This window comes from Zingiber officinale, chromosome 1A, assembly GCF_018446385.1.
Source record: "Zingiber officinale cultivar Zhangliang chromosome 1A, Zo_v1.1, whole genome shotgun sequence".
NCBI classification, from domain to species: Eukaryota; Viridiplantae; Streptophyta; class Magnoliopsida; order Zingiberales; family Zingiberaceae; genus Zingiber; species Zingiber officinale.
The window spans coordinates 175,736,915-175,760,734 of NC_055987.1; the positions used below are offsets into that span (position 1 = coordinate 175,736,915).

General features: G+C 35.3%; 1 protein-coding gene across 4 annotated transcripts; it reads left to right on the forward strand.

Annotated features, from left to right (window-relative positions):
* The first annotated feature begins 555 nt into the window (after nucleotides 1-555).
* Nucleotides 556-19,372, forward strand: LOC122038480. Of its 4 annotated transcripts, none has more exons than XM_042598250.1 (9): nucleotides 556-1,080; nucleotides 1,760-1,802; nucleotides 1,894-1,975; nucleotides 2,095-2,140; nucleotides 2,240-2,338; nucleotides 16,519-16,587; nucleotides 16,672-17,032; nucleotides 17,149-17,303; nucleotides 18,145-19,372. In XM_042598250.1, exons 1-9 carry the CDS (start codon nucleotides 661-663, stop codon nucleotides 19,015-19,017), a joined length of 2,148 nt encoding a protein of 715 aa, XP_042454184.1. In that variant the 5' UTR covers nucleotides 556-660; the 3' UTR covers nucleotides 19,018-19,372. The 4 variants fall into 4 exon arrangements, 3 of the variants coding, with proteins under 3 accessions (XP_042454184.1, XP_042454185.1, XP_042454186.1); XM_042598251.1 differs by having other exon boundaries at nucleotides 1,897-1,975; XM_042598252.1 differs by lacking the exon at nucleotides 2,240-2,338.
* Nucleotides 19,373-23,820: the final 4,448 nt, after the last annotated feature.

Sequence of the window (23,820 nt, forward strand, 5' to 3'; positions counted from 1 at the left end):
CCTCCTCCTTTATCCGGGCTTGAGATCAATCATGATCGATCATCATGAGCGGAATTCTTATTCAACTAACTAAATAAAATAATTTTATCTTTATTTTTAAATTTTAATTGATTAAATAACTGACTTACTTATGTTATCATTAATGGAGAAATAGAATAATAAATCTACTTGACTAGTCAATTGATTAGTTAATTAAAGATTGACATAGTCGATTAAATTGATTAATGATATTAGGTTTATATAGAAGACAGGATTTTAGTCAACTCAAGTTTTTATCGTCTTCTTTGTTTTATCCATATCTGATGTTCCGATGAGTATAAAGATACGGATGAAAATAAGATCGGGATGAATATACTAAATAGAGATGAGTTGAAGATATGAAATCCGTTACCATCCTTGTTGCTGACGGTAGCCCTCGTCACTGACGCTACTCGCCAAAGCTTCGGCTCCGAAAACAACGCGTCAGGTCCCACATCAGAGTCACGTGGCACGCCGACTCGTCACGTGTTTCGATACGCTATTTTATGAAGTCGCTAAAGTAATATGCCCAAACAAAAGTAGTTAAATTACCCACCAGCCAAGAAAAGAACGCCCACGCCACGCCACGCCACGCCACCTCTCCGTTTTCAGCGGCGAGAGTGAGACAGGGCAGGTGCCGAAATGGGCAACCGCGGCCGTCCCACCGCCGACGTGGCCAAGCGTGAGAAGAAGAAGAAGAAGAAGAAGGGCCGCCCCTCCCTTCTCGATCTCCAGAAACGAAGCCTCCGCCAGCAGCAGCAGCAGAATAAGCCCAGCCCTAACCCTAACCCCAATCGTCAATTCCCTCAATCCTCCTCGCGCCGCGCCACCCGGCGAAATCCTAACCCCCTGCAGGAAGACCCTCGTCCGTCCCTGCCCCAGGGGGACGAGGATGAGAACGAGGGGAAGCGGGAGGAAGGCGGCGGCTCCGGCGCCAAGCGCAAGGAGAAGAAGCTTAAATTCGTGCTCAACCTTCCCTCGCGCTCGGCTGGGTCCTCCTCTGACTCTGAAGGCCCCGAACCCAAGCGGAGCAAGACTAGTCATGGAGATCGTGACACAAAGGTTCGGACCTGTCCACTTCTGATCATGCCGTCGGCATTGCGGCGGGCGTATTTTTTTTGGAGCGTGCAGATTCATGAGTAGTGAGGTTTGGGAAGTGGACTGTAGACTGTAGCGGGTTTCTCGGAGTCAGTCTCTGATTTATAGGGGTTTTCCTCATTTAAATATAAATGGAGGTGATTTTGGGAGGTTGATACGGTAGCAGCGGCTATGGATCGGGAATATTTTGCATGTTTGTCGGGTCGAATTTGCTTCTTGGGTTTCGTTCTCTTTTGATCTGTTTTCCTACTTCAGTGGACTCCCAGAGACCCAGAGCACAAGAGCGAGGGCGAGAGAGAGAGTTGAATTTGAATAGGTCAACTCTCCAATCATTTATTCGGAAATCGAAGCAGCTGCTTTGTGGACAATTTTCGTACAGAGACTTCCGTTATACCTTGATCCCGTTATTTCTTCATTTCATAAAAAAAAAAAAAAACAGAAAAATCTGACCGCTGCATTGAAAAAAGCTTTTGCTTTTGCCTTCTCTCTGCTCGCTCTTCTCTCCTCCATATGGATTTGCGCTTTTATTACCTCCCAGCGATTATCTGATGACCTGTGGTTGTATTTCGGCTTTAATTGTTCTCAATTTCGGTGATCATTGTCTTAAAATTATTTATATTTTGGTTATTTTGTTGTTCTTCAGGGCGAGAGCAATATTTTCCGGAAAGCGACCGACTCGATTCGAGGTCGGTGTTCATGCATTTATTCGTAGTTAGCGGTATGCGATCTATCGTAGATATTGAAAGAAAAAACAATCGATTTAATTGTCGCGAATAGCAGGAGGCCAAGCTGATTTGGGCCCCACGACGCCTTTGCCCGACCAAAAGTTGTTGGTTTTCATTCTCGATAGGCTACAGAAGTGCGTCTCCTGTTTTCTATCATGGAATCTCTATTGCGCTGTAATCTTAATTATGGCATTTTTTACTCTTCCGTTTTTACTCTGAATTATTATTTCGTCGTGCTTTATTCTTTCTTCAGGAAAGATACCTATGGTGTCTTCTCAGAGCCAGTAGATCCAGAAGAGGTATTCTAAAGTTCACAAATCTGCTTACTCATATTTTCTTCTGTTCATACATGATCTTTGACATTAATGGTTACTAATAGTGTATCTGATATAATATAGCTTCCTGATTATCATGAAGTCATAGAGGAACCGATGGATTTTGGAACTGTGAGGATGAAATTGTTAGGCAGAGAATATAATAATCTGGAACAGTTTGAGGTTTGTAGAAGTTACTGGAGATTTTTTTCTTCTTTTTGATGAAGTATATAATTTAACCCGTATAATGAAGTTCCCCTTTTCTTTGTTTTTTTCTCTTCACTAAGTTGGCTCTATTTATTTAATGGTTACTTTTGACTCTATTTATCAATCAATGTTAATGTACTTTAACTTTTCTAACTTTATTTTTTGTGCTCCACATTCTTCTAACTCGGTGACTCTGATCAATGGAAAGGGAACAGTGTCCTCAAAGTTGAAAAAATATATCTGGAGCTTTTTTATGCACAGTGATCTCTGTTGCTAATTTGTATTTTCCTCCAGGGAAAATTATATTGATTTATCTTCTTGATTGGTATTACTGTTATAGTAATTGGATATTCTTTCTTAATCCACATTTATTTGTTATATTAATGGAGTTGCGTTCTTTCTGGTTTATTCAAATTTTCCTGTGAGGTAAAGACATTCTTATCAATGTAGTGATCATAGGAATTGTCAAGTCTACTTCAGTTTTTCCTTTCCTCATCTAGGAGATACCTTATTTTCAGCGTGTTCTTGTTTTTCCCTCTTCCGCTTATCTCATTAACTTTTTCTTGTTTTTGAGTGGTTTCCATCCCTATCTATTCTGCTTGTTTCTTATCATTTATTTCTTACAAAATGAAATTAACCTTTTCAAAACACTATACTTTGTCCATATTTGCACATGATTACTAGAGAACATGGAGGATTATACTGAGGTTGTGGTGTTTTGGTGGAAAAGCAGAGTATGGTGAGATTGAGTTCTTAATCAAAATCTAGCTCTAGGCCAGAGCTGACATGACCTTTATGCAGGCCACTTGATTATGTTTGGACCATTAGATACTTCTATGTTCATCTGCGATAAATGATGTAGGTCTGATTATCTAGTTTTTAGTTTTACTATGACATGTTTTTCTTTTTGCTGTTGTCTCCAAGAATTTGTGAATTACCAGTGAAATTCATATCATATTAGGTTTTTAAATCAAGTATTCCTTTCCAAAGAAATGTTATGCTTTTTGTATACCTTAACATCATGATTAACACAATGGCTTTCAAGTTTCAAGGATTGGTGGATTATAGGTGAACTTATATCATACCAAGTTTTTAGATCAAGCTGTATACCTGAACTTCATGTTTCTGAGAAACTTTATGCTGTATACCTGAACTTCATGATCAACACAATGACTTTCAAGTTTCACATTCATTAGTTTGTGGAGGTAAAGTAAATATTGATGTCTTAAAGTTTAAAGTAAAACAAACTTGAATATTAGCTGCCAAAAATTAGTAAAAATATCACTTCAGCAAGGTTTATTCTCATCAGGGATATTTTTATCAAGTTGGTTTGTAACTTCCTTTTTAGATCAATCTGGAAATCATTAATCAAATTCCTTTCTTGTTTATGATTCACGTGCTCTTGTAGGGGATGTCTAGATTATGGTTCTTTTTTGTTATTATCTGTTCATCATGTACTCCGAGACATGTAAACTAATGAGCAATGGACCATTTAGTTAAAAATAAATGTGTGTGCTAGCATAATGATCCTTTTTCATCTTAAAGGTACACTTTGACTATGTATTTCCTTTGGTGCAAAGACTTGGGAAAGAAAGCATTCCAAGGAAAGAGTGCCCAACCCTCCCTTTCCCTCTATTACCTTGAATGGAAATTGTGGGAAAAAAGAAGCGAGACAATTTCTTCAGCTTTGGCAAAAAATAGTTTCTGTCCAGATCGAGTGAAAATCGCCTATTATGGCTAAAATGCCAACAATTTTAACAAAATAAATCAATTTTGAATTTTCAAGCTGATTTTTTTTTTTCGTATTTTTTAGGTTATAAAAAATCAATTTCACAAAATAAAGTTCCTTTCTTTCCCCAATCCAAGGAAACAGAAATGGCTGAAAAGATTTATCTCTTTGTTTCCTTTCTTCAAGAAAAAAAAATGAGGGATCAATTTCCTTCCAATGCATCAACTATTCATGTTCAAGCTAAAAGGGTAGTCCAATACATAAAGCTCCCACCAATGCATGGGTTCAGGGAAGGATCTATTATATGTGACCTTACCCTGCTTCGCAAGAGGCTGGTTCCGAGGCTCGAACCATGACCTCTAGGTCATACGACAACAATTTTACCGTTGTGCCAAAGCCCCTTCATGTTCAAGCTAAGAGTTTTCTTGTATAACAATCTTTCATAGTCTAAAGAAGTATGATTAAATAATGTTTCAGTCAATATTTTTGGGGATTCTTGGCATATTCTTCAAGTGCTAACGTTTGTAGGCGTCAATAATATATGGGTTGCAGAAAGGTTTATGCTATCCTTGATAATGCTTTCCTTTAAGAGATCTTTAGTTTGTTCAACTGAGTGCGTTCTTGGAATTCATGTGGTAGTTTGGAAGATTTGATAATTGTGAATTAAGGAGTAGATCATCTTATATTGAATAGCTCATAGTGATGGTAACTTGTTAGATAACTTAATGTCTTCGGCTATTAAAACTAACATCACTCCAAATCCTTCTATTTTTTCTCAAAATGAGATTGTGAAAGGACTAACTCATAGACAGTTGTCTTTGTTTAGAGTTTAGGCTTTGATTTGTCTATCTTGTATAAGATGGTGTTTTGTCTATTGTACCTAAGAATATAAATATTTAGTCATTTTAGTGAGTTATAGACAAATCATAGAGTTAGGGCCTACTAACGAAGACATAGGTAACATCCATGGGAAGGATGTCTCATTGTTTATTGTTTGTGTAGGGGTGAAATATCTCTTTGTAACGGAAAGGGTTAATTAATTGACCCATCACAATCTATTTGTCTGTTTATTTTTTTTAGGTTCTTGTTTGGGTCATATGTATAGTCCCGTCTGAATGTATTCCGAGTACTCCGGGAGACAGTATGTACTTCAGGGATTACTATATCAAATAGTTGTTTGAGGCATAGGTCCTCTAATTCTGAATAACACAAAGGATACTGAATTGGTTTTCATAAAAAAACCCCCACTAATGTAATGCTGGACGATAAGTCGATATTAGGGTTCAATGCCTTTTAAATATCCAAGGATATGAACTCACACTACATGCTTTCCTTGATAGTGGAGCCAATAATTCTACTATTGACGAAGCCACACTTTTAACTTGTTTACCAGCCAATTTGATTAAGCAAACCAATAACCCATTGGTTAGCACTCAATTTGATGGTCAGAAACTTACTTGTGATAGGTATGTTACAAACGTACACTTATGTTTTTCTACTAACTGTGGTATGTTTAGTGCTCCACTTTCTCAGTTATGGGTTAGACCTCTCCCCCATAAACATATTCGTCTTATTTTGGGACTTAACTTCCTTGTCCTCCCCTGACCGCGCTTTATTTCTCACAAAGGACTATGCAGTGTTCTTATGCACACCTATCATAGCCTCCATATTCTCTGAATATCCCTTAGAAGTTAACACTGGTAAGCATGGTGATGCCCAACTATTTGCAAGCTTACACGTCTCTGATTTACCTTCTACTTCCTCAGCAAAAACATGTCACTGTAAGTCAGGAAATTACTTTCACTTGGCTGTACTAGCCTAACAATAATAAATGATGAGTTAGACTATGACTTAGAACAGGATAATGAGATACCAAGTACCAACTAATCTGGTTAATCCTACTTATTTACTTAATCTAGTCATACCACAAGACTTAGACGCTATAATTTCTAGGCTGGAAAAATTAGAAATCATAGGGGAAAATCCTACAAAATAAAAGATAAGATGTACTGTGAGTTAAAAATCATAAACACCGATCTTACAATCAAGGCGCAAGATGTTAGATACACAAACTGGGAAGCTGAAGAATGTGCAATGCACATCAAACAGCTATTAGATCTTGGAGCCATACAACAGTCTACTGCTAGACACAGACGTCCCACCTTTATTGTCAACAAAGGATCTGAACAAAAGAGAGGACAATAAAATGTTCTTCCTTTTGTAGGTATGATCAATCATCATAATGCATATTATGTTTAGGTGAGATATGTGAGTGTTTCTTGAATAATCTAATATTTTTTTCTCCTACAATATCTAATATGTGAGTGTTTCTTGAACAAAAGAGAGGACAGTAAAATGTTCGTACAATGGATCCTTCCCCGGGACCCCGCATGGCGGGAGCTTCGTGCACCGGGCTGTCCTTTTTTAATATCTTTTTGTTGCTTGGTAATATGTCCTTTAATTTCTCTAGATTGTCTATGTTAGTCCTTAGGGCTTTAAGTTCATCCTCACGCTGTTATATTTTGAATCAAGGTAATCTATATTCTCAAAGTTGTATTTCTTTATCATGTTTACACAAGAGGTAATAAGTAATGAAATTTATAAAATAAGTAAGCACAGTAATGTTGAACTAGGTAACAAAATGTTGAACCAGTGAACCAGGTAACACCGGCGATCGGCTAAGTAAGCACAGTAATGAAATCATTGTAGGTGGTTTCAAGGACATTTATTCTTTATCAAAGGATGGCAAGAACATAACTTTGGCTCCTCTTAGCCCACATCAAATTGACAGAAGCTAGTCCAATGGAGAAATTAAGAATGGCCTTTTCTTGAGCAAGGCATATTTAAAGGGCCATTTGTTTCAGAAATCAGTGTTTGCGTTGCTAGTGATTGAAAGAGACTTGAATATGAACTGCTCTATCTTCCCCAAGCAAATCTGTCAATACTTTTAGGCATATTTTCCTTAAAGAGTTGCCACCTCAACTACCTGTTATAAGGGGGAATAGAATACCAAATTGATTTTATTCTAGTTGCTACCTTTTCATATAGATCAACTTATAGGTACAATCTTAGACTAGGTAGGAGAGCTCCAAAGGCAAGTAGATGAGCTTATTGTAGATATTTGTTAATTGATGAGTCCATATTTAGTGCTTTTCCTTCTTGTTTCAGAAAAAGATCTATGTGCATGGTAGACAACTGGGCTATCAACTCAGTAACGTTAAAAGTATTACTATCCTTTTCCAAGGCTGAATTTCCTTCTTGATGAGCTACAAGGTGCCAAAATTTTCTCCAAGATAGATATAAAGAGTGTTATCCTCAGATCCACATGGAGGGAGATGAATGGAAGGTATTTTCAAAACGAAATGTGACCTTTATAATGGATGGTAAAGCCTTTTGGTTTTTCTGATGCTTCTAATCTATTATGAGGCTAATGAATCATTTCTTGAAAAGGTTCCTTAGCAATTTTATCATTTTGTAGTTTGATGATATCTTAGTGTGCATCAAAGCATCTTCAGAAAGTATTTGATGTGCTATGGTGGGAAAAATTGTATGAAAACCTAAAATGTTCTATTTCTTTCAAGATTCAGATCAGTTTTCTTTGTAGAAGACCGATACTAACCAAGAATGGCCTAGCCCCATGGTAGTCAAGGTTGCAATCCAGATTTGAGGATGTTATGATTAAAATTGACATAAACAATAGAAATCCCAAGTAGAATCTAAATTAGGATAGGATCCTATTAACCTATATGTTTGTTATCGTTTCTATAAAGAATTTCAGCCCATAACAACTATTAATGTGATTGTAGCAAAAGATGATTACGCTCACCCCAGGCGCCCCTCACAACCCGTCCCAGGTAATGTGAAGGAGGTAAACCACGGGGTCAGCTTATAGCCAACCGCTAAGTGGCTAGGAGGTGGGAGAAGTTTTCTCCAGCAGGCGACCGCTAAATGGCTCACTTTGTTTCATGACATAAGATAGGTAATATTTCTTAAGTTTCTGATTTATTTGTCGACATGATTATTAGGTTACATGGGATACCTAAATATTGTTTGAGATCGAGATGTAAATTTCCTTAGCTATTTTTGGAAAACCTTATGGAGAAAGCTAGGAATTAGGCTCTTGTTCACTACAATATACCACCTCCAAATTGTTGGCTAACCTCAGGTAGTTAATTGGACTCAACAATACTACTTTAGATATTGTTGAAATAGAATTTTTTGAACTGGGATGGGCTACTGGGACATGTTGAAATTACTTGACCTATGAGTACTCATTTCACTACTGGGTGGACTCTATTTATGATACCATATTATTTGAATCCTATTACCCATATTAATTTTACTCCACTTCTTGAGGGATATAATTTTTTTTGATAGTAAATCAAGAACCTAGAAGGCAAAGAAACACTCAGGAGGAGATTCATGCTCAGATCGTGGAGAAGAATAAAGTTTGCGACAAGCAGAAAAAAAATACACAAAAAGCAAGTTCAATTTCCTAAACTTATTATGATTTCATTTGAGGAACAAAAGGTCTCCAAGAAAAAAGGAAGTTAAAATTAAGACCTAGAGCTGATGGTCCCTTCAATATATTAGTGAAGATTGGGAAATGTCTATAAATTGGAGCTTCTAGGACGACACTTACATCCTATGTTTAGGAAAAATTTAAGTCAATTGCTTACACATTATAATTAAGTATGAATCAACATAATAGACATGAAAAAAAGGAGTGAGTTAAGAGGCCATCCAAAATATATTAGAGAAACTTCTAGTTTTAAAAGTAACTTAGATTCAGACTCATTCCTTGGCTGATTAACTAATACCGAAGCCTACTTGATTGATATGACATGATGAACCACTAATGCAATTTGCTAAAATGATGTTTGAGAGAGTTGCTATGAAATTTTGACAGTGTTCAATGAAACTTAAAAGAGATAGGTGAGACACCTATCATGCACTGAACTGAACTAAGAATTAAAATGAACTTGAATATGTTGCACAATTGTGAGAATAAATTGTTCACCAAGTGGATACTTTTTTTTGATGCAACGTCCCAATTTAATTTGAGGAATTATGCATATTTAGTGACATTAGAGAAGAATTTGGATTAATTCTCAATATGTTTATCAACATAGGAAATGCAAAGAGAGGTGTAGTCTTTTTAACTGATTTGATATAAGAGACATGAAATAAAGTAATAGAGTTCAAGAAAATATCTTAGATTTCCTGCATTTGTATGTGTAACCTGTAGGACTAAACATTCAGCATCCTAACCTGTAGGGTAACGTCTTCACTGAGACCAATTTGCACTATTTGTCTTGGATCATTTATCTAATAAGCAATGTTAGTTCTTGTACCATTCGATAGAACTAACCATAGGAGACTAGAAATCTATAACTGTAATCTTGACATGACAGACTAATAAATTTATGTTGTGTTTCCTATAAAAGCATGGAAGGCATTTGGAAAATTGATATGCAGAAGGGCAATACTAAAGAAATGGTATGAGAAAAATTACTCTTGCGTACCTTTCTTACGAGGGTATAAAATAGTTGTAAATCATTTGTCTAATAAGCAATATTAGTTCTTGCGCCTTTTGATAGAACTAACCATAGGAGACTAGAAATCTATAACTGTAATCTTGAAATGACAGACCAGAAAATTTATGTTGTGTTTCCTATAAAAGAACGGAAAGCGTTGGGAAAATTGATTTGCAGAAAGGCAATACTAAAGAAATGGTATGAGAAAAATTACTCTGCACGGATAAAATAGTTGTAAAAATTAATTTGCTTGTTTTTTTACGAATAAAGGAAAACAACATTTTCCAAACTATGCTACTAAAATGTTTTCTTATACTCTTGGAACCAACCTTAGATTTGGCAAATCTTCTTCAACGCCTCGATCTGCAATGTTTTCTTTAGAAAGATCCTTCATTGTGGGTAGTGTCGATTAGGCTCAACTTATTCTTCGGTTGCAAAAAGTTGGTCTCAATGACAGTAAACGAACACACATTAAGAAAAAAGGAAAGCCTAGGTGACGAGATGAGGTTATGGGAAAATACTTGATTCCGAGATGGTCTCAGTAGCATGCTAGAAGATCAAGATAGCAATGCAAGAGGAGTGTAGACATATTCTCTAGGGTTATAACAAATATTGAAAGGGTATTTTGGTCCCTACAAGTTACTTTGGCACTAGTGCCTTTTCTTTTAGTTTGATTCACGCAGAAGGGGATTGAGGGGTTTAATAGAAAAAAATAATTCCCTTGTATCTCTTATCCTCCAATAATTTCTGCTTAAGGAAACTGAAAAAAACGTGTGGCCTGCTCACACTTTCGTAAAATTTTTCTCTCTTCCCCTAACATTTTCATGTATGAAATTTAATGTTTTTATTGTCATAGTGAAGGTGAGATAGCATCTAAATGTTCAAATCATACATTAGCAATAAAGCTTAAGCATAAAGAAAACTGTGAGAATCTAGAAGAAATGGGTAACCTTGTAGATAAAAATCAGGAAAAGACAGAGAGGAATAATTTTTTTTTGGGGTTCACATGATGTGTTTTATCTAAATCCAAACTTGATGGTACATGGAAACACACCCATTATTCTCTACACATTAGTGAGGTGTGAGGGTAAAACTTAGAACGTTTTATATAATAAAGTGTTATAATGGTCTCCACTGAAACTATCAATATGTGTAGTCATCTCTGACGAATCAATCAAGCTAAAAGCGATTGCTAATCACCTCAATCCATGAGTGATGTCTGATCCTGTACTTCTGTCTATGTCTCAGTGTGAGAAAAAGAAAAGAAATAGGTTAATGAGAGTGCATTCAATTGGCTATCTTCGTGATGTAACTGAGCATAAATATTTTCCTGCATAACTCTAATGGATTTATAGACATTGATGACTTTGTAATTAAATGCTCCAATTGACCTTGACTGACCTTAACAAAAGTAGCATAGGACGTGACCTTTCTCATTTAATTTCTCCATGGTGATAATCTTGAACCAAGAAGACTTGGAGCAATTTCAGGGTAAGAGAGTGGTGATGGAGTCTCAGAACTTGTTATTCATTGGGATTTAAGGTAGCCTCTAGAGTAAATTGAACATTGGTGCTGATTGCTTTGTTAGATGAGGTCCTGATCAATTGAATACCTTGTTATGGACTCCAAATGAACCCAACAATGGACATTGGTGTTGTCATGACATTTCTGTTTTTGAATGGCTCAAAAATGCCAAAGGATCACTTGCGCCTGAGGAAGATGGGAAGATTGACAATCTCTAAGTGGAGATTGATATTCACTAACAAGTTGTTTGCATTGAACACACCGCTGAAGTAATATGCCTACATGTAGAAGTGGCAACAATCTCAGAAGAGGCGGTATTCATTGTTCTAAAGCTTATGAGAACTGAGAACCTGCATCAGTATCAGACATTTCAAGCAGAGAAATCACTTGGAGAGGAAATCAATGGATGGTTGCATGCATGGGTTATGATCACAAGAATTTCTCATTAAGACTTTGATACCATACAGAATAATGGGAAAAAGGCTTAGCTGCCAAGTAGTGACTTCTATATATATATATATATATATATATATATATATATCAAATTAAGGATATTTATAGGTAAGCCATTAATATCTATAGTTACAAGAAGGTCCTTAACAGGGTCTCTGAGAAAGATATACCGCCTTTATACTTCCTTAGCTTTAGAGATCTGTAATTACTTTCTTCTACATACATAAACTTGTTGCCCTTAAGATGAACCCGTGTCAAGAATTGTGAGATTTGAAGTGCTTAAATTCATCCAAGGTTTCAGGGAAGCAACTTGGCATGCGAGGTTGAAGGTGAGATGTTCTAACCATTTTTGACTATATAAAGAGGTTGGAAACTGGTTGCAAGGAAAACCACCTCATGATATGCTACAAAGCGACAATCCCATCTTCCATATCACCAATTTGACAATTTAGTAATCTTAAAATTTTGCCTCTATATAAGTGGTTTTTGTATTATTGTTCACTTGGTTACCTTGGTACTAACTTTTTCTTTTTATAGTGGCATCATAAATATCTCATAATGGTTTGCGTAGCAGTATTTACCACTCTCAGGATTAGGGGTGCAAACGAACCGAATCGAGCCGAATATGCAGAAAAATTTAAGGCTCGAATTCGGCTCGAAATAAGTATATTCGAGTTCGAGCTCGATTCGAAGCTCGAAAAATTCAAAATGTTTGATTCGAGTTCGGTTCGAATTAGGGCTCGAGTTCGAGTTCGGCTCGAAATATTCGAACATGTTCGCGAACTATTCGAATTATTGCTCGAAAATATGTTCGAAAGGCTCGAAATTTATTTATTTAATATATATTTAACTTATATTAATAAATATTAAGGTTCGTGAGCGGCTCGCGAGCGGCTCGAACAATATCATTTGGGCTCGAGTTCGGCTCGAAAAAAAGTTCGAACATATTCGAGTTCGGCTTGAATTCGATAAATTCGAATACGAATCGAATATTTTTCGAGCCGGCTCGAAAAGCTCGCGAGCCGGCTCGATTCGTTTGCAGCCCTACTCAGGATCAACCAATCGTTGCTAGGTTCATCTAATACTTATGAAGAATACATATCAACTAATTTTGCAGTAATTATTGACAATAACTGGCCAATTCAGGCCAATCAAATCTGATGATCCATTTCCTGATTTTGCCATGTCAATATCCTAATTCTTATTTCAACTCTGCTTAAGTTCCAGAATCATGGAATGTTGCAAGTGTTCACGCTATTGCATTTCTAACAGCATGATAATCTGCTCTTGTTTTTATCTTAGCATTCCTGTCATGCACATCTTTATGTTAACTGGAATTCACTCTTAAGCATACTTATCACACATTTGTTATGCTTAAGTATGATGGCAATCAAAGGCCAACTAGGCAATTGATTGATCCATGCTATAGTGAGCCTTTTCCTATGGAATGCATAGAGCTCATTTTCAGTGATCTATGATGCTTATGTTTGTGCAAATGAAATAGGAAAAATGCATATTTTATCCTAACTGGGGTTCATTTTTAAGTTTATTTGATTGGAGATTTGCTATACTTGAGAATGATGACAATAGAAGGCCAATCAGGCAATTGATTAATGCATGCTATAGTTAGTCTTTTCATATGAAGGGCATTGAGCTCATTTTCACGGTCTATAATGCCTATGGCAGTGCAAATGAATTGGAAAAAAAAGCATATTTTTTTTATGCTATTCTGCATTCATTTTAAGTATACTTGATTGGAGATTTGCTTTGCTTAAGCATGATAACAATTGAAGGCCAATTAAGAGATTGATTCATGATATAGTGTGGCTTTTCCTATGAGAGGCATAGGGCTAATTTTAACTTATCTATAATGCCTATGGGTGTGCAAATGAATTGGAAAAATGCATTTTTTCTTCTTCTTATTATCTAGGGTTGATCTTAAGTATACTTGATTGGAGATTTGCTTTGCGTAAGTATGAGAAAATTGAACGTGAAGTGGGCAATTGATTTATCCATGCCATGGTGAGCCTTTTCTTATGAAGGGTATGTAACTCATTTGCATTGATATTTGATGTTTATGGGTGTGCAAATTAACTAGGGAAAACAAATCAAACTCAACTAGACAATAATTCAAGGCTCATTTAGTTTAATTAATTTGTGGTTTCAACTGTCAATTGCTATATTTAGCATGACCAAATGTATTATTCTAGCAGTCGATTGATATCAATATTGTGTTGCCCATGCCAATACAGGAACTGAGTGACTTATGCTTCCATTTTATTTACAAATAACAGAGAGGATATGAAATACTACAACAAAAAATAAAAATAAAAAAAAGGAGGGGAGGAGAGGAAATATCAATACAAGACTAATACCATTAAAAAAGAGTGACAATGGAATCAAGATATATTTATGGCCTAGACCTTTTTGATTCAATTCCAATTGTGTTAGACCAATTTTAACCGGTAGTGGTTAACTGCAATATTATAGACATAGTTATTTAAGGTGTGAGGTGTCCAAAAGCATATAGGTGTTGTGGGGCTTGAGGCGCTAGATGCAAGGTGAGACGCACGCTTTACTAAGGTGCTTTGGGTGTGAATTTTTTCAATTCAAACATATATTTGGAATTTCTGCCAAAATATTTCGCTAACAAAATTTAAATATTTCACAAACTATTAAACAATAATGTAAATATAAAATTTACTAACATTCAAATATTGAAATAGTTTACCTTCATAATCAAAATCAAACTTCAAATATTAAATCATCAAAATCTTCATCATCTTACTCGATCATATGATTATCATCATCACCGGATGTTTCATATTTGTATTGACATGAAAGAGGTTATTATTTCTAAAAATCAGCATTATAGTGATGTTGATTTCAACCGCCATGGTGCTGATTTTGAAAATCAGCATCACAAAGAAAATCAATGAAATAAGTCAGAAGGGAGGAGAGGTTGATGCTGATTTTTTGAAGGGAGAGGAAGAGTCACGCAAAGGGAAAATCAGTGAAATAAGTTTGCAAGGGACTAAGGCAGTTGATGTTCATTTTCTACGGCAGAGGAAGAGTCGTGCAAGAAAAATGTGTCGCATGCATGCAAGTTAATGCAACCTAATTAATTTAAAGGGTAATTAAAGGTATGGATTGGGATTTTAAAAAAAAATTTAAAACTTCAATAAGGCGAGGATAATTGGTCCTTAAGTGCGCCTTAACCTCTCAAAAGGTCCGCGATTAAGCGCACTTCATTCAAGTATTGCGCCTGGTCATTGCTTAGACGCAAATGTCGCGCCTAGCTATGCCTTGTGCCTAGGCGCAGCCAGGCGCGCACTTTTTCCAACTATGATAGACATGTGGAGAAACTAGTTTCAATATCATAGATTCTAAGAGCATTATTTAATCAAGCTCTTAAAAAGAAATTAGGAGGTTGATCTCTAGTATGTTTCAAAACCAATGCTATTATTTGGCGCGTGACACTCATTTTGATATTATAATGATTATTATGAGGATGATCTCTAGGATGTTTCAAGAATGAATGCTTTTATCCGACGTGCGGCATTTATTTTGATATTTAAGTAGTGATCATTAGTTGAGATGTTTGTCATATTATAGTAATTTTGTGTTTTTTCCTTTTCAATTACTATAGACTGATATTTTGAGCTAAATAAGCTAAGCGGGTGTTATAGGATTAAAATTCACGAGTTGATCTCATCACAATTTGAAGTGTATCATGCTGAATACCAGCATGATGTGGTATTGAAACTGTACTGTCCTATTTTGAGACGTAAACTGTGGCATAAAATGATACTACACCTTGAACTAAACTACTTTAAGCAGTCTAAACATGGTATAATTATCTTTTATGAAGATGCTAAATATTAGTCCACAATCATTAATAAATTTGCATTCTAAATGTACTTTTTTACCGTGAATAATGCATTTCTGTTAGAAGTATTTTTCTGTTGAAACAAAACTAAGCCAATAAACTTCAATTGATTTTTAGTTTGTTTTTTTTTTGTTCAGATACCAAACTCTTTGTAGTTTGTACTTTGTCCAAAACCAGGTACCAAGTGACACTAATGCCATAATGCTTCCTGTTATTAGTGAAATAAATGGAATAATTGATGCTAGGTACATTAGGACTTGTGTTCATGGAATATTAAATTAACAACTGTCTAGTCTGTAGTTACAGACTTTGCATCTGCTTTCTTATTGTTAAATATGATTATGAACTTGTTGGCCTTATATTGTGGAGCGGCCCCCTCTGATGCCTTTGTCAATAGAACTCTATAAGGGTCGACATGGGGCTAGGCATATTGGGTTAGCCTTTAGGAGAAATGTGATTCAAGTATCTTTCATTTCTGTGGTGTTAAGCCTTTTGGCATTTTTATAGGACTTCCATAGATGCTTACCTAGATGTGGATGAAGTGGCAACACTGATGTCTTACTCTAGAAAGCTGTACCAATTCGATACATGATTTTATTTGGAAGTGGATTTATTGTGAAATTTGGAGGAATATGTTTTTTTTTTTGGTGCTGGAGTATACATACTTTGAAGGGGGAGCCTTGGCGTAACGGTAAAGTTGTTGCCATGTGACCAAGAGGTTACGGGTTCGAATCCTGGAAACAGCCTCTTGCAAAAAGCAGGGTAAGGCTATGTACAATGGATCCTTCCTCGGGACCCCGCATGGTGGAAGCTTCGTGCACCGGGCTGCCCTTTTTAGTATCCATACTTTACAAACTCTGAATTAATTGAGTTGTGAATTTTCTGATGGTCATCCTTATGTGTGATTAATAGATGAATTTTTTAAGTTTGCTTGTAGATAATGTCATTTATAGTTTTAGCTACCAATTTACATTTTCATGCCCTCAAGAGTGAATGGTGTCCATCTTTTCATGTATATTTTCAGAATGATGTTTACTTAATCAGCTCAAATGCCATGCGCTATAATGCACCAGACACTATCTATTTTAGACAGGTATAAACACAATTTATTTTATTCAGTTCAAATGGAATCCATGAGATGCCAATAGTTATTAAATAAAGTGATTGATATTTGCAGGCAAGAGTGATTCAAGAGCTTGCTAAAAAGAATTTTGAGAACTTAAGGCATGAAAGTGATGATAATGAACCTGAAGCAAAGACAGTCATTAGGAGAGGCAGACCACCAAGCAAAAACAAAAAGGTTGGACAACCTCCTGCTCTATGTGCTGTGCGAGGCTTGTCATCTGACGCAACAGTTGCAAATGCTTGGGATGGTACTAAGCTACCTAATCTAGCAAAAGACTTTTCAAGAACTGGAGTGTTATGTGACAACCTTGGCGTAGGAAATACACCCTTCAGGGCTTTATATGGTGGTCTTGGTTCTAGTACATTTGGATGGATTCCTCAGCAAAATGCAAATAGAGAGGATGAATCCTTAGGTTGTTGAAGAAGTATTCACAACTAACTTTTCATTCTATTACAATGAAGTTATTGTTTAATGTTTCCTAAAACGATTCATTTAAATAGTCTCCGTTGGCGTTTGCATCTTTTTTAGGATCTGCACTTAGAGGAGTTTCAAGAGTTGGGAAGAAACTAACTATCTTTGAGGAGAACCGTCGTGATACTCATAAGCAGTCTTCTATTTTTAGCTGTATACACAAATCTCCAATCTCTACTACTTTTGATGCGGTTAGGAAGCAACTTGTACCAGTAAGTATTATTAATTATTTTATTTAAAAGATTACTTGTTTCTTTCCATTAATTTACAAGTTATAAGCTGTGACCTAGGTTAGTATGACCTTCTGTATTTTAGTGTGAGCTAACCAATAGCGTTATGTATGTTGTGCCTCATTTCAAATTATGTCTTGTCAGGTTCAAAAGAAAAATATGTTTACTTAGCCATAATTAATGTGGCATCTTAACTTGAAAGCCATGGGCTAACGAGAGGATTTACGAGCCTTAATGAGTCTTTTAGAATCTAGATTACTACTATCATTAACTTGAATTTGAGCTTGTTGCTAATTGGCATTAAGTTTGTTTGTCATTCATTTTTATTATTTAGCCTGAATTGAATAATTGGCATTGGAAAGCACGGTATTAGATTTCACAAGGTGAATTTTAAGTAGTAAAGCATGACTTGTGGTGGTAAAGGCAGTTGTGGGGCCTCATTCTTGATTATTTTTTGAGTTAAAATTGAGTCCTGAAGATGTCTGCCTGTGGAGAATTGACAACCTACCATATCCCACATTTTATGTTTGAGTAATCGAGGGGCTTTATAGTTCCTAAATGAGTCCACGACAGATTTCCACCAATATTTTGGACCAATGGTTCATGTCTCATAGTAAATGTGTTAATTTTAGTTTCCTAACAGTTGAATGGTTTATATCCTTTTACAAATTTTCATGTGGTTTTCTCTTTTACCGAATCCCTCTCAATCTCATGAAAATATACTATCCATACAAATTTTTTTGGAGACAGATTTTCCAAATTGTCTGGCATTACAATATTAGGTTTCTTATGGCTTCTCCTCTTCTTTATGTCGTTGGATCAGGTTGGTCTTCATTTGGAATTTGCATATGCAAGAAGCTTGGCTCGTTTTGCTGCAAAGCTTGGCCCCATTGGCTGGGTCCTGGCAGCCAAAAGGATTCAAATGGTATTGCCTCCTGGAACTAAGTTTGGTCCTGGCTGGGTTGTAGAAAATGGATCTACACATAACCCTAAATCACCTATGGTGGTTTCATCTTCCAATCCCCTAGAAGATCCTGGAATGTCTGGAAATACATCTACAATTGACAAATACCATGTGAGCCAGGAAATACCTCCACGTGATTCAGTCGCTGAGGAAGGACACATCAACAGATCGATCCAGCCTGCGTCCTCTGTTGCACCTAATGCTATCTCTGGTTCTTCAGAAGATCCATTGCCTGTCAGAGGCCCAAATGGCTCTATTTCTTTGGTGAACAATTGCAGCACTAAGACAATTCCGTCAAAGGTTCTTCGGCAAAATCAAAACCCAGAAATGCAACCCATCATCAATGGGTTAAATTCTGCGTGTGATGTTAACTCGGTTTCTGAATTTGGTAAGATGGCAAGACCAGCAGGTATTCCGTCTGGTCACTTTGACTCAGATGCACTTGTAAAGAATGCAAATGTGGCCCATGCTCAAGATTTTGACATGCTTCCAAAGTCCAGCAGCAACAACTTGGCACACACAAGCGCAGGAAGGCAACCATCAACGGATGATTCAATCAAGACAAATTCTAGCAGCTCGTTGCCAGATCCCTGCAAAGGCTCAAAGTGTCCCCTTCAGGGTGTGACGGTGCTGCCTACGTTAGACTCTTCCCCTCCTGATCTTAATGTTGGATTCCAACCACCTGGATCATCAGCTTCAGGTGTAGTAGTTGATCAAAACAGCCGGATTTAGCCTTGCAGCTTTGAGGGTAAATTATTTCTTCAAATGACACCCAAAAGATTTATTATCGTAGTTGCTACAAAGATATACGAGGATAGTGAAGCATTATGATTCACCACATGCTGTTGTAACTGCTAAAATTGGTTGTACAGATTAATTAGTATTACTAATTAGTCAACAAAAATCTATAAAGATGAGCCAACCCCCTTATGTAACGCTTCATCGTATCATTTTGGTTTATAACTGTGGCCTTCTTTGTATCATTTTAGGTACACATTAAAGGAGTGCGTTTTTGTTTTAGGTACAAATTATGGTCACAATTGTTATAATTGTATTAAATCATGATAAGTTGAATGATTTTGATTAAGTTTGAATAAAGTTGTTAAAATGTATTTTGATATAAAAGTATCCTATGCTATAATGTTTACTAAGAGCAATTTTGTCATAATCATAGTTGCTATAACTTGTTTCAAGTTGTAGTAATTATGATCATAATTAGTATAAGTTAGACCTAAAGCAATTTAGATCAAATTAGAGCAATTTTAATTAAGTTTGAGTAATTTTGATCAATTTGGCAGAGTATTTTGATATAATAATACTCTATTTATAATAATTTTGATCTAAGTTGAAATAAAAAATTAAATTAATTTACTTTAACATGTTATAATAAGAACGATCATAGTTACCATATATAACAACTATAGTCGTCATAACTATTATAAGAATGGTGGAATAAAAGTATTTTTGGAATGAAATTATTCAAAATATTGGTTTACTTGTTGCCACATTTTTTTTGGGCTGAAGCAGTGGCCACATTAATTTACTTGCCGAATATTTCTCCAACAAGGACTATCTTGAATCAAACACCATATTAAGCATGACGAAATAGAAAATCATCAGTAAACCATTCTCAGAATTTTTGGTTGTATTATCTATGCTTTGATAAATTCTCAATTTCATCAATAACTTGAGAAAAAAATATGAAAATTACATTTTTGTTGGATATTGCAATCAATCAAAAGAAAATCAGTTATATATATAATCCTCTTAGTAACAAATTAATTATAAAGAGAGATGCAGGTTTTGATGAAGATTTGAGCTGAAATTGGAATACACAAGATGAAGAGACTCAAGTTCATATCCCAATGGAGAATATAACTCCAACAATTGAAGGTGTTGAATCATCTCCTTTGGGGTCATCAACTTTCTCACCATCAAACTCAAGAAGTAGAAGCTCATCCTCTTTAAAAGAATATTTTGACGAAACACCTCTAGCAAATGTTAGATCTTGAAAGAAATATATGAGTTAAGTCAATTTGCTCTTTTTTATTATAGATCATATAATCTTTGAAGAAGCAATAATAAAAGAGAAATGGTAGAATGCAATGAAGAATAGTTAATGACAATCCATAAAAATGAAACATTGGAGATGATGGATCTACCTGAAGGCAAAAATGTAATTGGTCTCAATTGGACGTTTAAAATAAAATATCATGTCGATGGAACCATTTAAAAACACAAGGAGCAACTTGTGGCAAAGGGTATTCACAACAACAAACTGTTGATTTCGAAAAAACCTTTTCTCCAATTGCTAGATTTGAAACTGTGAGAATGATTTTAGCATTAGCTGCATAATTACATTGGCTTGTTTATCAATTTGATATCAAATTTGTATTTCTAAATGGAGACTTACAAGAGTAAGTATATGTAGCTCAACTTGAAGGGTTTATAATTGAAGGTAAAGAGTTGAAGGTGTGCAAGTTGAGAAAGGCACATTATGAGTTAAAACATGCCCAATGAGCATGATACAGTAAAATTGATGGTTACTTTCAACAAAATTGTTTCATAAGAAGTAAAAATGAACTCACTTTTTATATGAAGAAGTAAAATAGAGATGGTTAAATTATTGTCTGTCTTTATGTTGATGACATAATATATATGTGCTCTTTTGATTTTCTTGGGACTGATTTCAAGTTTAATATAATGAAAAAATTTGAGATATCAGATATGATATTATTGCATTCTGTTCTTGGTCTTAAAGTGAAACAAAGAGTTGATGAGATTTTTATCACATAAAGAAAATATGCAACATGTCTTCTTAAAAGATTCACCCTACTCAATTGCAATTTAACCACTATACCCATGAATATAAGTGAAAAGTTACAATTGGAAGATGGTTCAAAGAACGCTAATGTAAACAATTTTAGAAGTTTGATTGGAGGTTTAATTTATTTAACTTATACTAGACTAAATATTACTTTCTCTATTGATATAATTTTCAAGTTTATACAAGATCCCATAAAGTATCGTCTTGGAGCAGTTAAAAGAGAATGAGGAACTACCACATTAGTAGCCCCCCTCGAGTCGGTCCCACAGATATGGTTGGAGTTAAATGCAGGAACCTAAATTAGTAAGTGTATCTTAGAGCAACTAAAAGATTTTACACTATGTTCTTGGAATCATGGATTATGAGATTTGGTATACTAAAGTTTCAAAATTTAATTTTTGTGTATTCAGATAATGATTGGACAGGTTTAGTAGATAATCAAAAGAGCACCTCATGCTATTATTTTCAATCTTGGGCCAAGAGCAATTTTATTAATTTCAAAGAAGCAAGCAAGCTAATATAACATTATCCTCTTCATAAGCATAATATGTAGCAACAGTTTCAATAGCATATCAAGTAGTTTAGGTTAAAAGAATACTTAAAAATCTTCACAAACAAGAAGAAGATGTAACTGATAATTTTTTGATAGCAAGACAAGGATTACAATGATAAAAAATCTAACTTTTATGGGAGCACAAATAAAAAAATTGAGTTGAAGTACTGCATCATGCACACGAACAAGTGATAAATATTTTGACAAAGTCATTTTTAAGAGATAAATTTATTTATTTCAGATTACATTTGCAATTTTGAATCAAAGAAATGTTGATAAATGATTCAAAAAAATTAATGATGGTTAAAGAAAGTTATGGTGGTCATAATTAGTGGTGGTAGAAAATGTCCATTTTCAATGTTTTTGAAATAACAGATATGTTGTTGAGTTAATAGGATAATGTTGAAGTGATCGGTTAGTTGATGGGGTGGTAATGCAGTATACTTGAGGAGTTATAATTAGCATATAAATATACTACTTATTTTATGAATGAATATCCTTTCCTTTTTTCTCTAACAGTACGAAGAAGGCTCCGTCGCCACAGCAGTTCAGTGTTTGGAAAAGGAGGGCCGGGGAAGATGCATGAGAGCTGTCAGTCACTTACGCTTGATTTACAGTATCAGAAAATTTAATTTGAATGCAGATGTAAATTTAGATGGAGAAGGATTGACCATAAATTAATTAGTTAATTAACTATAAGATAATGGGAAGCCCCCCGATGAAAGCATTGAATGCATGATTGCCGTTGCGTCACGCATCATTAATTAATTAATTAATGAAACCATCATTCAATTAATTCCATTCCCTGTTCCACCGCACTTTTTTTTGGTTTCACGGTCCCTACAACGACAACGGTCTGACCATCTCAATTCTGATCTCCCCACTTCAGTCCATCTTTTGAATTAAAGACCAATCAAAACCATTGCAAAATTGACCTCCACTGATATGATCAATTAAAAGTTCTGAAAGTCGACATTTTACCCACTTTCACCTACCTTCAAGTAATTCAATTTTTACGACCCCACATGTCATTCGTGATGTTAAGTGACGCCTTGACGATATATTTGTCACATAAGGTCGCAGGATTGAATCGTAGAACTGTCGAGATGTAAATCTTTGGACCCTATGTAACTCATCCCACCATCACTTGCTCTCTCGGTTGTCATGATTTATCTTTCTCGTGATGATCTGGGGTCGGGTGCGGGTGCGGCAAAGATGCTGGGGCGAACGATTTCATCTTTCGCCACAAATAATTCAATTTTTACATATACAACAATATAATTTTAGTCCATTTTATGCCCGATCATACTAAGCACCATGGCTACCCTGACTAGATATGATCAGGGATGGAGCTAAAAGTTTCATAGGACGAAAGATATAGGACGAAAGATGTGTGTTCGTTTTTATATTCCTATACCTCTTGTATTAAAAAAAATTGACTAGTTTAAATGATATTTTAGTTAAGTACCCCTAAAATAACTAAAACACCCCTTATAAATTCTAGTTTTTTTTAATAGGAAAATATATATTATCCACCTAACACTTATCCATCTCAAAAACACTCCCACTGTCTCTCACTCATGATCTATGTAAAATATTAATGTTGTACTAAATATAAATACATTTAAATTTTATTTAATATTTTTATTTTTTTTAAAAAATAAAATTAGTTTTTTAAAAAATAATTTATATTTTATTTGTGCCAAAGTTAATACAACTACAAAACTAAGAGTTATGGTGGCAATACTAGATTGAGATGAGAAGTATGATAAACAAAAAAATTAAGTGATCACAAGGCTTATAAATTCTATGGATAGAAGGTGAGTATTTTGTGAAATTAAATTAAATTAAATTTTATGTAAATGTAAATTATGGTATTGCAACAATAGATACGATTAGAGAAATAAAAAAAAGGGAAAGAGTATCAGATAAAGGACTTAATAATCCCTAGATCTAGCTCTAGAGGAGACATTACTCTGACCCTTTCCTTTACTGAAAATTTGAAAACCAAGGTATCCGTTGGTCCTCGACAACGGTCTACGTCGTCCAAAGGAGATCAGCGGCCAGGATCGACTAGCCGTTGGCTCCATCCGCCATGGCAGTATGGCAGGCAAGCAAAGCATCCGCTCACCCTCCCGTTTCTTTCTCCCTTCTA

Bases quoted from the DNA above. Each gene is read 5' to 3' on its own strand.
- LOC122038480 (XM_042598250.1), top strand. From the start codon at position 661: ATGGGCAACCGCGGCCGTCCCACCGCCGACGTGGCCAAGCGTGAGAAG. The intron at 1,803-1,893 runs GTCGGTGTTCAT...TGTCGCGAATAG, and splicing joins AGCGACCGACTCGATTCGAG to CAGGAGGCCAAGCTGATTTG. The intron at 17,304-18,144 runs GTAAGTATTATT...TCGTTGGATCAG, and splicing joins TTAGGAAGCAACTTGTACCA to GTTGGTCTTCATTTGGAATT.